The sequence below is a fragment of the Arvicanthis niloticus genome, chromosome 12 (genome assembly GCF_011762505.2).
Source record: "Arvicanthis niloticus isolate mArvNil1 chromosome 12, mArvNil1.pat.X, whole genome shotgun sequence".
Lineage (NCBI taxonomy): Eukaryota > Metazoa > Chordata > Mammalia > Rodentia > Muridae > Arvicanthis > Arvicanthis niloticus.
In genome coordinates, this window is record NC_047669.1 from 75,686,235 (window position 1) to 75,702,947 (window position 16,713).

The window sequence follows — 16,713 nt, forward strand, 5'->3', positions numbered from 1 at the left end:
TCTTCTGGGAGCTGTTTTCTGAGAGCATGAAGAAGCTGTGTTCCAGAGATAGCCAAGGTTGTACCTCATGCTGTAGCTAGACTTGGTAATATGTAAGAGTCACACAGGTGTTACTGGTTTTGAAGGCATGAAGGCGTCATGAAGAGCAGCTGAGGCTCGGCACTGTGAGAGGCCATGGAAGGCCATTGGTGAAGGTGCAGCCTCAGTTGCAGTTGCCTAGGACTGAGAGTCATGCAAAGAAGTTGAGGCTTGGCACCATGAAGAGAGCCTATGAGAGGCTATTGGTGAAGCCTAGTTGCAGCAGAAAACCCCATAGTGTTTGAGATGCCAGTGCCATGGGATGATCACCAAGAACAGCAGCAGCAGTGGAGTGGATCAACCTGAGGTTAGAGTGCTACAGAGGGCAGAGCTGGAGATGTGACACCAGCCCAGAAGATCATGTGTGGATCCCAGACACTGAAACAAGAAGCTATAACATTGAAGTTGCCTTGGAAACCCAAAGATGTAAGAGATGCCAGAGCCGTGGTCTATCTGCTGAGAAAAGCTGCTACCAGGGAGTGGAACCAGCCCAGGAGAAAGGAGTTTGTTGAACAAAGATGAAAAAGGAATTGGAGGTCTGAAGACCACTTTGACATCAGACATGGAGATGCAGAGTTTGTAGTTTGTCCAGCCAGTTTCCTGTCTTGCTTTGGGGATTACAGTTAAATAATTGGATGGGTCTCAGAAGAGACTTTGAACTTTGAACATTTAACATTGTTGAGACTGCTGTAGACTTTGGGGGCTTTGGAAGTTGGACTAAATGTACTTTTTTATTATGCGGTGGCTAAGTGTGAACCCCATAGACTCATGTGTTTGAATAAGCCTGTGGGGGCCAGGGAGTGAAATGTGATGGTTTGTATATGCTTGGCCCAAGGAGTGGCACTATTTGGAGGTGTGGCCTTGTTGGAGTAGGTGTGTCACTGTGGGAGTGGGCTTTAATACCCTAGTCCTAGCTGCCTGGAAGTCAGTATTCTTCTAGCAGCCTTCAGATGAAGATGTAGAACTCTCAGCTCCTCCTGCACCATGCCTGCCTGGATGCTGCCATGCTCTCCAGCCTTGATGATAATGGACTGAACCTCTGAACCTGTGAGCCAGCCCCAATTAAATGTTGTCCTTATAAGAGTTGTCTTGGTCATGGTGTCTGTTCACAACAGGAAAACCCTAATTAAGACAGTATAGAAAGGAAAAAACAAAGTTGTCAGAAAATACTTTTCTTATCTCCAAATATAAAAACATTAAGATTCCAAGAACACTGGGCCACCCAGATGGACCAGCCTGATGGTTAGGCTGCCAGGTCCCTGAACCCCACATGGTCATGTGAAAGGAGAAAAATCAGTTCCTACAATTTGTCCTCTGAACTCCACACATACGTTGTTGGGTGTCACACACACACCTCACACGTAAGAACTACATGAATGGCAAGGATAGTAAAACAAAGGAAAGGATGAAACACTAACACTAAGATGCTCAGGCTGCAGAGACAGCTCTACAGATAAGAGCGGTGATTTCTCTTCCAGAGGACTGAGTTTGGTTCCCAGCATCCACTTTGCGGCTCACAGCTGTTTGTATCTGCAGATCCAAGGGATCTAATGACCTTTACTGGCCTTCTTGGAAAACAGGCACACTCCTGGTACATAGACATACATGCAAGCAAAACACCCATGCTCATAAGATTTAAAAAAAAAAAAAAAAAAAAAACAACTTTAAAAAATGTAAATTAAGACCCTCCAATTTTTTGGAGGTACACACCTGACATGAGAGGAGACACCAGAAACAGAAATAGTTGATAAAGCCTTCAGATCTGGAATAAACAAAGAATGCCAAACTCATCAGACATGGTTAGTCAGGACAGAGAGGCTGAAGATTCGTGGGGCTCCAAGAGCAGATCAGAGCCCATTGATGGACAACCTGATGCTTGACCTGCAAGGCATTAGGAAATCCGGGTGAGAACCGGATTAAACAAAGTCTGGCTAGCGGGGCTCCCTTGGTAAACCCTATCATTTCACATCTGCCGGCGCTGCAGAAGCCATTGTGCAGACTTTCTGCTTCTGTGGTTTTCAGACCACACTTTTGCATGACAACAGAAACAACTAGTCAGACAAAGGGGATTCAACCGAGAGGACCGGCTGGAGCCTGATGAGGGTGCAGTGTGGACACAGAGCAGGACAGACACCTCTACCTAACGACAATGCATACAGCCACTGAGAACATAGCCCACACCTTCACTGAGAGCACAGAGCAGCTGCCTCTGCCACCACGGGGCTGGGCATAGAACTCCAGGACCCAGGCCACATGATGGAAACCCCTAATATCAACTGGCAAAGGCTCTGGGACCCAACAGGGAGAGGCAGAAAGGGGGTGGTGGGAACAGTAGCCAGCCTCTGGGTCTTTCAATGTTCACAGTCCTGTTTCTAGTCCAGTGTTTATGGGTGAACTGTGCCCCCCCCCCAATTCATACAGTGACGTCTTAAACCCTGGAACTTCACATGTAGCCATATTTAGAGGCGAAGCCTTTACAGAAGTGATTAAGGTAAAATGAGGGCATATGAGCCCCAATCTGGTAAGTGTGACAAGCGTCCTTGCAAAGGGCATGGACGTGCAGAGGAAAGATCATTCAATGACACAGAGAGACGCCATCTGCACCCAAGGAGAGAAGCCTCAGGCAAAACCAACCCTGGTCACACCTCCACTTTGGACGTCTAGTTCCCAAGCTAAGCCGTACTTGGCTGACGCACCCTTGGCAGTGGAGCACCTCTGAAGCATCAGGCTTGGGAAGGTCTTTGCGCCAACAGCCATTACCCTTGAGGATCATGCCCACCCTTCTGGCTTCAGCCACCACCACAGCCCACCGCTGTGACGCTATCCTCTCGCAGGCTTCGGTGCCACCGTGTCATGTCCACACTTCACTGTAGAGCTGGCTGGCACTTTAAAGGCAACTTGAATAAAACCAAATACATTTCCCCCAACAAGTCAGCTCCTGATTTCTTCCTTCTGTGCTCACAACAGTGTATTCTGTGTTGTGCTCTCAAGCAGAATTTAGTCATTTTAGAGCCCTGACTTCCTGCCTCCACATCTCACTTGTTTCTACGGCAGGAGAATGGCCATGTTTAATCTTTCTACTCCAGGCCCCCAGTATGATCTCCTGGAGAAGAGTAACATGGCCTCCTTGGTCCCACTGACCCCTTTCCAAACGCCTGCTGTTTCCCTCCAGGGAATTCAGGCCATTCATGCCTGGCATTCAAGACCAAACGCTATGCTGCCTCAGCTTCCATTCACTCACATGCCACGACATATTCCCGGCACCCACCACACACCAGGCACTGGGCCAGGCATTTCATACACCTAGGCCTCTCAGTGAGCTGGCACTGTGGCTAGACCTTGTTGGTCCCTGAGGGTTCATGAACTACAGCAGCAGAGACCTCTGGGTCACTGCTCCTTTGGGGACTGAATGAGTCTTTCACAGGTATCACCTAAGACCATCAAAAAAAACCACAGATATTTACATTTCGATTCATAACTAATGTTATGGTTGGGGGTCAGCACAGCACGAGGAGCTGTGTTAAAGGGTCTCAGTGTAAGGAAGGTTGGAAACCACTGTGCAGGAGGCTCGGTCCCCAGTGTAGCAGTAATAGGAGCATGCAAGGCTTCCAACCTTCCTGGGGAAAGCATTTTCATCTACAGGCGTCACACTGGAGAACTGGATAGTCAAGATAGCAGGAAAAACCTCACAATGCTTGCAGTAAGTTTGTGATTCTGCATTTGTGGCATTCATAGCTGTCCTGGGATGCCCTTGGGCTGCAGGCTGGAGCTATGTGCCTAGAGGAGGGTAGGTAGGTCCTGAGGGATTGCTGTCCTCAGAAGGGATGGATGGAATTCCCACAGGATTCAGGACAGTTCTCACAGAATGTGATGTTACAAAGCAATAGGTGTGCTTGCTTCTGCACATGACCGCTTCCCTTCCTGTCCCCAGAGAGCCCTGCCAGAAGCCATACTGATGGGTTACCCAATCTTGGCCTTCAGACTCCAAAACTGTGAGCTCAAAGTTTACTCATTACCCAGCATCCTGTATATGTTGTAACAACAGAAAAGGTAAGTATAGTGACTCAAGCTGCTTGGGAGGCTGAGGTAGGAGGGTCATTTCAACCCAGAGGGTCAGGACCAGCTGGGGAGACCACTCCATCAAAAACTTAAATGAGGGCTGGAGAGATGGCTCAGTGGTTAAGAGCACTGACTGCTCTTCCAGAGGTCCTGCGTTCAACCCCCACAAACCACATGGTGGCTCACAACCATCTGTAATGCCCTCTTCTGGTATGTCTGAAGACAGCAACAGTGTACTCACATAAATAAATTTTTAAAAACTTAAATAAAATAATAGAAAACAAACTGATACACTGTGCAAAATGACCATTATGGCCACCTTCTTGCAGAGGAAAAAAGTGGAATTTAGAATAACTGAGTGAGTTCCCCCAGCTCTCAGAACCAAACGAGGAAGCTAAGGGGACGGATTTATGGCTTTCTAGCTCCCTGAATGAATGCAGTTCCCACAAGGATGACAACTGAGAGCCAAGACCTGAACAGCGGCTCAGCAGTAAGTGCACTTGCCACGCAAGCTGGACGCTGTGAAGTCAACCCCTGGAGCCCATATCAAAGACTGTACCGTAAGTCATCCTCTGTGCTTCACACACATACTGTTGGCACTCACAGAGTTGCGCACACATGTGCACACATCATCATCAAAGATCCACACGAAGCACCTTACAAGGTTCCAGGTTTGGCACTGTAAGCCCTGAGGAAAACCTTCTGTATCCAGATTGGAGTAGCTGAGACTGTCCCTAACTTGGACACACCCCAAAGCTGTGGGTGAGGATTATCAAGGTCACCTGAGGGGACAACTTGCTCTGAAAGTGCAAGTGCACACTGTGAGGAGGAGGAAGAGGAGGGAGAGAAGGAGGAGGAGGGCAAGTGCAAGCAGTGAGGAGGAGGATGAGGAACAGGATGAGAAGGAGGTAGAGGAGGACAGGGAGGAGGATGAGGAGGAGGTAGAGGAAGAGGAAGAAGAGGAAAGGGAGGAGGGAGAGGAGAAGGAGAGGGAGAAGAAGAAGAGCAAGTGCATGCAGTGAGGAGGAGGATTGGGAGGAGGGAGAGGAGGAGGAGGGAGAGGAAGAAGAGGAAGAGGAAGAAGAGGAGGTAGAAGAGGAGGAGGAAGAGGAGGGGAGGAGGGAGAAGAGAAGGAGAGGGAGGAGGAGAAGAGCAAGTGCATGCAGTGAGGAGGAGGAGGATGGGGAAGAGGGAGAGGAGGAGGAGGGAGAGGAGGAGGAAGAAGAGGAGAAAAGGGCAAGTGCCTGCTGTGAGGAGTCAGCCTGGGACAGGCTTTCTGTACAGAAGCTGAACATCAGTAATTCAGTAACAGCTGCAGAAACTTCAAGTAGGGGGAAAACAAAGTAAAAAATTAAAAAGCTCAGCAGCCAAGCGTGGTGCTCATGCCTGTTGTCCTACAGCCAAGCGTGGTGCCTCATGCCTGTCGTCCTACTATTCACGAGACTCGGGAAGATCACTGTTAGATTTGAGGCCAGCCTTGACTACACAGTAAGTTCCCAGGTGGCCTGGCATAGAGTAAGACCCTGTCTTTTAAAAAAGTTTTAATTTACTAATTAAAAGTTCAATGCCAGGCACAATGCCGTATGTCTATTATCCCAGCATTCAGGAGGTGGAGGCCAGCCCCGACTACAAAGGGAGTTCCAGGCCAGCGGGAAACATACTGAGAAACTTGCTAAAAAATAAAAAAGATTGCACGCCTTTAATCCCAGCACTTGGGAGGCAGAGGCAGGTGGATTTCTGAGTTTGAGGCCAGCCTGGTCTACAGAGTGAGTTCTAGGACAGCCAGGGCTACACAGAGAAACCTTGTCTCAAAAAAATAATAATAATAATAAAATAAAATAAAAAAGATAAGGCTGGCAGGATAGCTGATTACTGGTTTGACTGAAGATGGCCCCCAGACGCTCATATTTCAGTGCTTAGTCATAACAGGATGGAACTGTTCGTGAAGGATTAGGAGCTGTCTTCTTGGAGGAATTGTATCACTGGGAATGAGCTTTGAAGTTTCAAAAGCCCACACCAGGTCCAGTCTCTCCCTCTCCTTCTTCCCTCTCCCACCTCCCTTCCCCCTCCCTGCAGACAAAGGATGTAAAACTCTCAGCTACTGCTCCAGTGCCAGGCCTGTCTGCTGCCTGCCATTATGATAATGAGTTACTCCTCTAAAACTGTAAATAAGCCCTTAATTAAATGCTTTCTTTTATAAAGAAAAGGAGAACTGCCTTGATCAGGGTTTCTCTTCACTGCCTTGGAGCAGTGACAAGTAATAAAGAAGCTTGCTAAGCAAGCCTAGCAACTTGAGTTCAGTCCAGGAACCCATGTGAAAATGGAGGGAGAGAAGCAACGCCATAAAGTTGTCCTCTGACCTTCAAGAGCAGTGCACAGGCATGCACACACAGGATGATGGTGGTGGTGGTGGTGGTGGTGGTGGTGGTGGTGGTGGTGGTGGTGGTGGGGTGGTGGTGGTGATGGTGGTGGTGGTGGTGTGGTGGTGGTGATGATGATGATGGTGGTGGTGGTGGTAGTGGTGATAATAATATTTAAATAAAGATTTGACATGCAATATAAATCCTGGGATGGATCCTAGACCAGAACAAGACACTAGTGGAAAGGGGATTAGATCTGGAGCCTGCATTTGCATTTGCATGTTGCACTAACATTACTGAGTTAAGATTGATCAATCCATGGTTGTGTAAGATGTCAACATTGGTGGGGTCTGAGGAGATGAGAGAGAACTCTCAGTACTATTTCTGCAACTCTTTAGTAAGTCTAGCGTGACTTCAGAATAAGTATTAGAGAGTGACTTTTTCCTCAATTGCATTAGCACTCCTTTTTCTGTCCTAAATTACCATGTAGCCATAAGCAAGTTACTTCATCTGATGAGTCCCGGTTTCTCACCAATAAAAAACAAAATGAAGTGGCAGTCAGGCATGCTGGCAGATAAATACAGTTTGGTTACTAGGGAGGCTGAGGTGGGAGGACCAGGCATTGGAAGCCAGCCTGGGCAACAGAGAAAGGCTCTCATCTTGAGCCAGCAAGATGTTTAATAGGTAAAGTGCTTGTCACGCAGGTCTGACCGCTGAGTTCAACCCTCAGAACTCACATAAGGGCCCAAGGGTGAACAGACCCTTCAAGGTTGCCCTGACCTCTGTATGAACCACCATGGGACGCGTGCACCCACACGCACTTTTAAATACAGGGCAGGAGAGATGGCTCAGTATTGACAAGAGCCCAGATTCCATTCTCAGCATACACATGGTGGGTCACACGCCCTCTTCTGGTCTTTGCAGGCACTGCATGCACACAGGACACACACATTCAGTGAACACTCTTACACATAAAATAAAAATAAATAATTTTTAAATAAAAAAATTTGCTCTTTAAAAAGAAAATTGCTAACCTCACTTTCTAAAAGGATGAACACAAACTAGCTAGTTTCCACTTGCCTCCCTTTGTACCCCCAACGCTGACGCTCAGATCCCAGCACAGCTGCAACATGACTCAGCTTTCTCGTGCTCACATCCCTGGTGTGTAGCCTGCACCATTAGGTTCTCACCACAAGTTCCTGAACCTAAAACACCATTTTTTTTTTTTTTCAGTGAGGCACTACTGCCATCTCTTTTAACTGCTTGGCTATTGGAAAGCAAAGAGCTGGCAAAACTTTCTACACTGCAATCAAATCCATGTTCGCCGAGCAGAGGGGAGAGGTCCTTTCCAAGCAGAATATACAGAAGTCAGCTCCTGGCTGCAGGAGGGAGGCCCTGTCCAAACAATCAGAGAGGGCCTGGGCTTGAACAGTACACACAGCTTCCAGATGAGCCCCATAGCCACTTCCCACAGAGCAGCATTCGCAGACTAGCAAAGTCAAAACCACCGCCGCAACTCAGAGCTGAAGCTAAGAAGGGGTGAGCCCCACTCCCATCTCATCGACGGTGGTGAGGTGTCCCCACGTTCATAAACAGTAAACCCCAGTGCAGAGAGAAGCTAACTACTGAAGAGGCAGAAAACATGAGGCAGCTGGATTGAGCAGGCTTTCCGCTGCCGGTTTCCTAACAGATTCTGTCCCTGCAAAGCCGACAGTATCCAGACCGGTCAAGCAAAGCCAGAAGAGCCCCGCTGTGAAGAAATTATTCCTGTCTATAAATAACTCCCCTAGGGGGACAAACAGAAACATCAAAGCCAGGACAGGAGCCGAGCTGGGCAAGCCGGCTAGCTCCTGAGGAGCTAGAAAGGGAGTGTGTCCCCACTGGAAGCCGAGGTCACCGTGGAGCACGTACCTGTAAAGCCAGGCGGCCACGGTCCCCGCACCGGTGCTCCCGGCCCGGCCCGAGCTACCCGCAGCTCCAGGAGCTGGTAGCAAGCAGGGAAATGCACGGGAGTGGGCAGCGCGTCTTCGCCAACCGCAGGCAGGTGGCAGCCTCGTGAGCAGGAACAGACCATGGGAAAGGGCCAGATCCTGCAGCCTCAGATCCTGGCCACACCCCAGCCAGGCTCAGGCGGTGCTAGGGATACCTGTGGCCACACTCAAATGAGACTTGGGCCCTCTACACACAGGGTCGCTCCTCAGTAGCTCAGCCTACCCCACAACAGGCTTGTCCTTAGGGATGCTGGCCTCAGTGGTCAAAATGTCTCCTCCTGTGGAAACCTGCAGTCCCCTCCTGCCCCCAGAATGGATTGCTTGTACCCCTGTGCCTGACTTGGTTCGAAACCCTCTGGGATGGAGGCTCGGGCTGTTTGGGCTGTTGTCCCCGCAGGTAATAAACCCCATGGAAAGTTTTGCTTAACGGGTAAGAGAAAAGAAAGCAGATCCCGCCCCTTTAGAGAGTTACTCCTCCCTCCTCTCAGCGGTGTGAGGGAGGTTCCGATTTCTTAATCCTTACTCTTCCAGCTTTCCCTTCTCCCCTAGGGACCCGAGTCCTGAGAGGGTCTTGATTCTTACCTCTGAACCTCCGATTCCTTCAGTTTCTTGTCAATATTTTCAAGAAGTCCTGCCCCTTTTCTTTTGTCTACTACAACACACGCAGAGGCACACACGCACACCACTCTTTATAAGACGATTTTTTAGACAGTCTTATTATTGCCTAAGCTAGCCAAGAACATACACTGATCCTCCTGCCTCAGCCTCCCCATTAACTGTAATTACAGATGTGTGCAGCCAGGCTCTGGTACAACTGGAGGAGGATTCTTTATTCTGGGAGCTCAGGGTGCTCTCCCACAAATGTGACATCTATATGCTATATATGACACAGTCAGTACACACTCACATACAACACACACACAACATACCGAGACACACACACAGATATACACACTCACACACAACACAAACACACAATAGACACAAACACACAGACATACATACTCACACACAGACACACACACAACACTCCAGACATACAATACTCACACATATAACACACACAGACACACAACACACACTCCCACTCTTACACTCACACTCACACAACATACACTCATATACTCACACACAACATCCAGACTCACACACACACACACACAAGTATAAAGTACAATTACACACAGGACCTGAGAGTTAATGTTAGTGACAAAGATTGGAATAAAAACACCCAGTAGGAGCTGGAAAGATGGCTTAGCAGTTAAAGGCATTGGCTGCTTTGCTGCTTTTGCAGAGGACCCAGGTTCAATTCCCAGCACCTACATGGTGGCTCACAACCATTTAACTTCAGTTCCGGGGGATCCAACACCTTCTACAGGCACACACACAGTGCACAGACATATACGCAGGCAAAACACCAAAACACATAAGGTAAAAACAAAGAAGCTAAGACTACAGCAGCTGTCCAAAGAACTCGGGATTACTTGGAAGTGGCAGCCAGTAAAACGTGACACGGCTTTTGAATTTATTGCTATTCAATACATTATGGCATTGTGGAAAGACAAATGTACATATGCCCGTGACACTGCATACCCACACGAAGATAACGCTAAATTCCTCCAAACACCAGCATTGACCACATCCCCATTATCAGCGGGTTTTGTCCTCAACTCAGTCAGTACTATAAGGTCAGGAGTGTCATGTTTGTTTTTCCATTCAGATTTTAGGTTTCTGCTGATTTTCACAAGTGCTTTGGAGACTGATGGATCTCTGCACACAGTTTCACACTGTGGTGCTTGGGGAAATCTCCTAGAGGCAATGCTCCAGCTAATTGCAGATACCGCACTGTCCAAACTCTAAATCTAGGTCAGAGCAGCCCCAGGATAATGTCAGGGGCATTTCCATCCTCCAGAGTTCCAGGAACACACAGGAACACAAGGCTTCTCTGTACAAAGCAGGCACCTGCTTACAGAGAGCATGGCATAAGCTAGGCATTTACCCTAGAAGTGGTAACAAAGGAAGAATATTTTTAAGGAATAACTTTCTAAGTTGGCAAAATGTTCAACCTAGGGAACATATTCTGCAAACGTTAGTGCATCTACAATAGTACAGAATGCTTTCTTTCCAGAATGACTTGAGATTCAGCAGCAGAAATCATGACCCTTCATCCGTAAGCATTCAGGATGTATTTCCTAAGAACATGTCTCTTACCCAATCATGCTGCACTAACTGAATTCAGATTCAAATTGCCCCTCAGCTAACATCTGCCAGCTGTAAGATTTTCCCAGGACTATCAGGTTGCATCTGTTGAGGTTTGACTATGTCCCCTTCTCTCCCCCCCCCCCCCCAAGCCCTGTTGTTGATTCTCCCTTGGTCTGTAGACGGAGCTGGGGCTCAATGGGGGTAGGAATGGGTCGTGAAGGCTCTGCCTTTGTGAATGGTTTTAGGGGAGTTGCTCAGTTCTCCTGGTGGCAGCTCTTCTATGCAGTGACCCTTCTCCACTATATGATGACATTTCAGGGTGTACAGTTTTGGCACTTGACATCAGTTCGACCCACATGATCATGCTGACTCCAATCACATTGTGTATGTGTGTCCAACAAATTCCTTTTTAATCTTTATAAAGCGCTGTCTGTGGAGTGACACTCTGAAACTGTAGTGTTTCTTTCTCAGTCATTCACCCAGTGGTTGTTGCACCTGTTGTTTGTGTGTCTGAACCATGACTGTCTCACTGGGCTGTTCCTCCAGCATCTCATTACGTAGGTCTGTTCTACGGCTCAGAAATGCCCCTTCTGCTCTGCTCACATGTTTGATTTTAAGTTTCATTTGCTTTTTGCCTTCACTCTTGAGTGGCAGACTTTTTTTTCCCATTTGTGTGTGTGTGTGTGTGTGTGTGTGTGTGTATGTGTGTGTATCAATGCACGTGAGTGTGCTTGTACTCATGTGCACATGCATATGGTGGCTAATCCTCAATCATTCTTCCACCTTACCCACTGAGACAGGATCTCTCAATCAAATCCAGAGCTAATTGATATGGCTGGGATAGGCAGGCAACTTCACTTCACGAAGCCTTTATGTGGGTTCTGGGGCTCTGAACTCCAGTGCTCACCCTGCACAGAAAATACTTGACAACTAAACCGTCCCCAGCTCCAAGTCTTTCCTCCTCAGTGTCATTATCCTGTATTGCCACCATTCACTCTCATGTTCAGGTTGTGCCAGGCTTGACAAATGAAACTCCATGCTCTCTGGACACCTCTGTGCTTTCTGGCAGGAGCCATTCCTGGCCCATCTCTCTCACTCTCCCTAAAGGAGGCACTTCTCCAAGGACCGCTGGCTCCTTTTCATGGACAATATTTAGAAACAAAGATATGGGCCCAGGGAATTCCCCTTCCTAGGGGTGGCCCTGTTCCCAGGCTCTTAGAAATAGGTGCTTAAAAATAAATCCAAATGAAAAACCTTTCATTCCAACCCACAAGGTCCCCTTTTCTCCTAGTGAGGACCCTGGCTCCCAGCACTATCATTCAATTTAATGATTTACTTAAATCTGTAACACACACACACATACACACACACATACACACACACACTTAGAAAATTGCTATATGGAACCATGACCAACTATTAAGCTCAAGACCCTTTGTAGCTTTAGTGCTGACATTACATAGAGAAGACTGAGAACAGAAGTTCCTAGAAAGTTACACGTGTTGGAGATTCTTTAGACTGACTGACGGGAACTTCATGATTGCACAGTTGGAAACTGCAGATTGTCTTAGGCTTGTTCAGTGCCTTAACAACCTTTTACCGTAGACCTCTGCTGTTCATCCTGCTATCCTCTTGACTTTCAGTGGAACCTTCAGAATGTATTAACTTAGCAGACCACTAGCTTGCAGCAACCGAAAGCTAAAATTAACATGAGCTTGCATCTGAAACCTGTGTAGCCTGCATACCTGAGCTCCCTGGTTTTGGGATTTTTAAATGGTGTCTCATGTCTCCCAGGTTGACCTCTGCCCTAGTTAGGTTTCTATTGCTGTGATAAAACATCACAACTGTAGTGGTTTGAATAAGAGTGGCCTCCACAGACTCATATATTCGAATATTTTGTCCCTAGTTGGTGGACTTGTTTGGGGAGGATCAGGAATCATGACTTTGTATCATTGGAAGAGGGATTTGAGAATTTAAAAGATTGGAGGACTGGGCCATGGCCAGTGCCCACCTTTAATCCCAGCACTTGGGAGGCAGGGGCAGAGGCAGGCAGATCTCTGAATTCGAGGCCAGCCTGGTCTACAGAGTGAGTTGCAGGACAGCCAAGGCTGAACAAAGAAACCCTGTCTCAATATACGTGTATATATATTGTGTGTATATACATACATATATATATGTATATATGTATACATATATATGTGTATATATGTATGTATACACACACACAACGAGAAAGACTGGAGGGATTCCCAGTGTACACATGCTGGGCACTCTCTGTTCCTCATAATTGTGGATTGAAACGTGAACGATCTCTTCACTCTGCCATCACAGACCCTAGCCCTCAGAAACCGTGACACAAACTGGTCACCTCCCTGTAGAAGCTGCCTTGGCCATGTTGTTATCCCAGTGATAGAAACCGACTGAGGCAGCCAAACACAACTTGGGCAGGACAGGATTTGTTTCAGCTTACAACCCTCGGGCCATACTCCATCCCTGAGAGGAATCAGGACAGGAGCTCAAGGCAGAACCTAGAGACAGGAAGTGAAGAAGCAGATGTGGAGAAGGCTGCCCACTGGCTTGCTCTCCACAGGCTGCACAGCCTGCTTTCCAGTGCCACCCAGGACCACCTGTGCAGGGGGACACCACCACAGTGAGATGTATGTCCTACATCAATCAATCCAGACAGTAACCCACAGACCTGCCCACAGGCCGAGCTTATGGAGGCATTTCTCTCACATCCCCTCTTTCAAGGTTTGTGTCAAATGGAAAAAAAAAAAAACCCAACAAACACAGCCTGCATCTACGTAGCCAAGGCTGGCCCTGAGCTCAATCCTCTCATTTCCACTTCCTAGTGCTAGGGCTGTGGGCATATTCGTTTTTCTGTGATTAAATCTGCTCTGGTGTCTAACTTTATAGCCCTAACCATAACACATCACTTAGCAAAAACCAAAATAGCTAATATTTACACGGACAGTCACCAGCCTGTGACTGACTACAGCATGCTGCAGACACAGAGGAGTCCTAAGTGAGGAGTCCAGCCTGTTCAAACGGCCAACAGATGACAGGATTGTTGAATGCTATATGTTTGCCCAAACAATTGGCAATTTAGAAGATATTATGGAGCTGGAGAGATGATGGCTTAGTGGTTCTTCCAAAGGACCAGGGTTCAATTCCCAGCACCCATACTGGAGCTGACAAGTATATAACTCAGTTCCAAAGTCCATCTTCATGTCTGATCACCACAGGCACCACACAAGTGGTCCACAGGCATATCTTCAATGAAACACAAGCACCTGTACACACACACACACACACACACACACACACACACACACAAGCAATGAGGGGGAATAAGGTTTTTTAAACTTCAAGACTTGGGCAAGTACACTAGCTTCACAAGGGCAAACACCCAAGTTCAAATACCTAGTACCCACATACAAACCTGGGCATAGCCACACGCTCACCCATAACCCCAGTACTGTGTGGGTTGGGGAAAGCAAAGAAGGGGTATGGCAGAAGTGTGCTGGCATCCAGATCAGTAGGGACTTTGTCTCAAGGGAGTGAGAGTGATAGACCAGGACACCAGACATCCTCTCCCCTCTCCTGTGCTTACTCAGGAAACAGGCACAGTGCTCTCTCTGTCTCCCTCTGTCCCCCCTCCACCTCTGTTTCTTCTCTCTCTCTCTCTCTCTCTCTCTCTCTCTCTCTCTCTGTGTGTGTGTCTCACTCACATACACAGAGACAGAGAGAGAGAAAGAGAGAGAGAGAGAGAGAGAGAGAGAGAGAGAGAGAGAGAAGGGGGGGACTTCAGAATTGCGTACAAAGTCTTTTCTAAGATCTGCCTGGGAGACAAAGACCTAAGTGATAAAGAGTTAAAACCTTGTGTGTATTGGAGAGAGAAAGGATGGAGGAGACACAGGACCCTAACCGATGCTCCTCACCTGTGCTGAAAGCTTCAGGAGTGAGCTTTAGATCATCATGTCCCATCTCAGTTCACTGTGAAGCCGTCTCCATGGACTGCAGAGAAGCTGGGTGATTCTCAGCTGTAACTGTATGGACAACCGAGCACTCCAGGCAGCAAACCCCAAACCCTCTGGCAACATTTCTACCAACTCTGATGCCATCATAACAGTTTGCACAGACGTTTGTATCTATTACAAAATGTCTGAGACATTTGGAATTTACTTTGGTTTATTTTCTTAAATAATAAAAAAATGACAATTTAGAGAAATCACAAATGAAGATAGTGGTACCACTTCCATTGAAGGTGTTGTTATAAATACTGCTTATCCAGTCTCCCTGTTTTCCATAAACCGTCTTCATATTTGAAGAGACCTTCCACTTTCTCTCGTTTCTTCAGTATAATTATCTTCTTATCCTTTGGGGGACTGTACGTACTGCAGACTCACGTTAGACAAATCCTCACTCAAAGATTCTCTACCCCAGAATAATTTAGCTAAAGTTAAATCCCAAGTTTTAGAATGGCAAAACTCATTTTAAATCTTCCCTTCATTCTTTCATTAAAAATACAAAGTTTTTTTTTTTTTTACTAGTTCTCCCTTCTCACAGAAAAATAATAGTTCTACAAGCATTCGTGTATGCCTAGCTTTCTACTTCCATTTGCCGGTGAAATCTAGAAATCATTCTGTCAGATGACATCTGCACAACCGAATGGTGCTGCATTGCGGATTCATCCAACCAATGACTGGTGTGCTAGCACTGACGCTGTCTGCAGAGCTGTGCCCCTGCAGGCGACCACACTGAGCAACCACGTCTCGCACGCCTCCCTATTGCGGTGTTCCTAAAGTTTGAGTGGGTACGACGTGCGTGGACATGATCAAAATTCCCTTTACCAGGATGACACCACCTTTCATCAGCACCGATGTCTGAGCCACAGACTAGCGGAGCCCCACGGCGGGTGAAGGCACAGGCTGTGCTCCGGCTCTTGGAGAGATACTGAGTATCTTTCCATCCAGCAGAAATCAGGCATTACGTCATGTGGTGCGCGTCCTCCATTCCTGTCCCCTTTAAATTGACTTTTCTGTTGCCCTCAATCTTCAAGATGCATCTACGTATTGTGGACACTAATCTTTCATCTGTGAAGTATGCTAGAATTGATTTTGATCATTTACCAGTTGTCTCTTACAGTATTTAGAGGTCTTTGTTTGTTTGTTTGTTTTGTTTGTTTTTTTTCACCTACGCAGTAACATTTCCCTCTCTGGAGGGCATTAGGCGCTTCCCAGCGAGTTCCGGTCTCGCGACTGCACGCATGCGCAGTGGGAGTGGCGCAAGGTTCCCGGATGAGGCTCCAGCGGAAGCCCCGCCCCCGGCGCCGAAGCCAGAGTCTCAGCGCTGTGGGCGGTGTCCCCAACCCTCGCTACAGTGCGGGGACGACACCCCAGCCCGGCCCGACAGCCCGCCGGTCGACGGCCCCAGCCCGCCGGCGAGTCCCCGACACCCGCCGGCGCGGCGCCTCGCTTACCTCACAGTCCTGAGCGCGGCTCCCCGCTCCGGAGGGTGGTCGTGCTGAGACCCCGCTGCGCCCCCTGGCGGCCGCGGCGAGCAGCTCGCGGGAATGCGCACTGCGCAAAAGTGCCCGATCCTCGGGGACGCGCAGCCAGGCTGCAGTCTGCCCCTGCAATCTGGATCCAGAGCTCCCCGTCTCCTGCAAAGCCAGGCTTGCCATTCGCTCTGCACCGCGTGCCAGACACATTTGCCTCCGGGTCCCCACCCCGCGGCGTCTTTTCCCAGTACCAGAAGACTGTTGCTCAAAATTTCCCACCCAGCGTCCAGCAATTCAGTTCCAGAGCCAACTGTTAAAGTTGGGAAAGCCGGCCCCATTTAAGATGGCAGCCCCAAGTGGGTGTATAAGCTACCCTCGTTTCTGCCCATCCAGTCGGAATTGCGAGATGGCCACACGAGAACCCAACCCCATCTCAGGCTTAAGTAGTTCCCTAGAACAGCGTTTCCTTAACTGTTTCCACTCCTGAACATAACACCCCTTTCGTCTGAGAAATTTTCTC

The 16,713-nt window shown here is 48.1% G+C and overlaps 1 protein-coding gene across 5 annotated transcripts in view; it reads right to left on the bottom strand.

Annotated features, from left to right (window-relative positions):
* The window catches only part of Hlcs (holocarboxylase synthetase), a 179,174-nt gene extending 162,702 nt beyond the window's left edge, over positions 1-16,472 (bottom strand). Inside the window, exon 1 of one of the 5 annotated variants that reach the window (XM_076943179.1) lies at positions 16,173-16,472. In XM_076943179.1, the coding sequence (XP_076799294.1) occupies positions 16,173-16,403 (231 nt within the window). In that variant the 5' untranslated portion in view covers positions 16,404-16,472. Of the gene's footprint in view, positions 1-8,408; positions 8,896-16,172 lie in introns of those variants that run through there. The other 4 variants (XM_076943178.1, XM_076943181.1, XM_076943182.1 and 1 more) reach the window with 4 other exon arrangements.
* Positions 16,473-16,713: the final 241 nt, after the last annotated feature.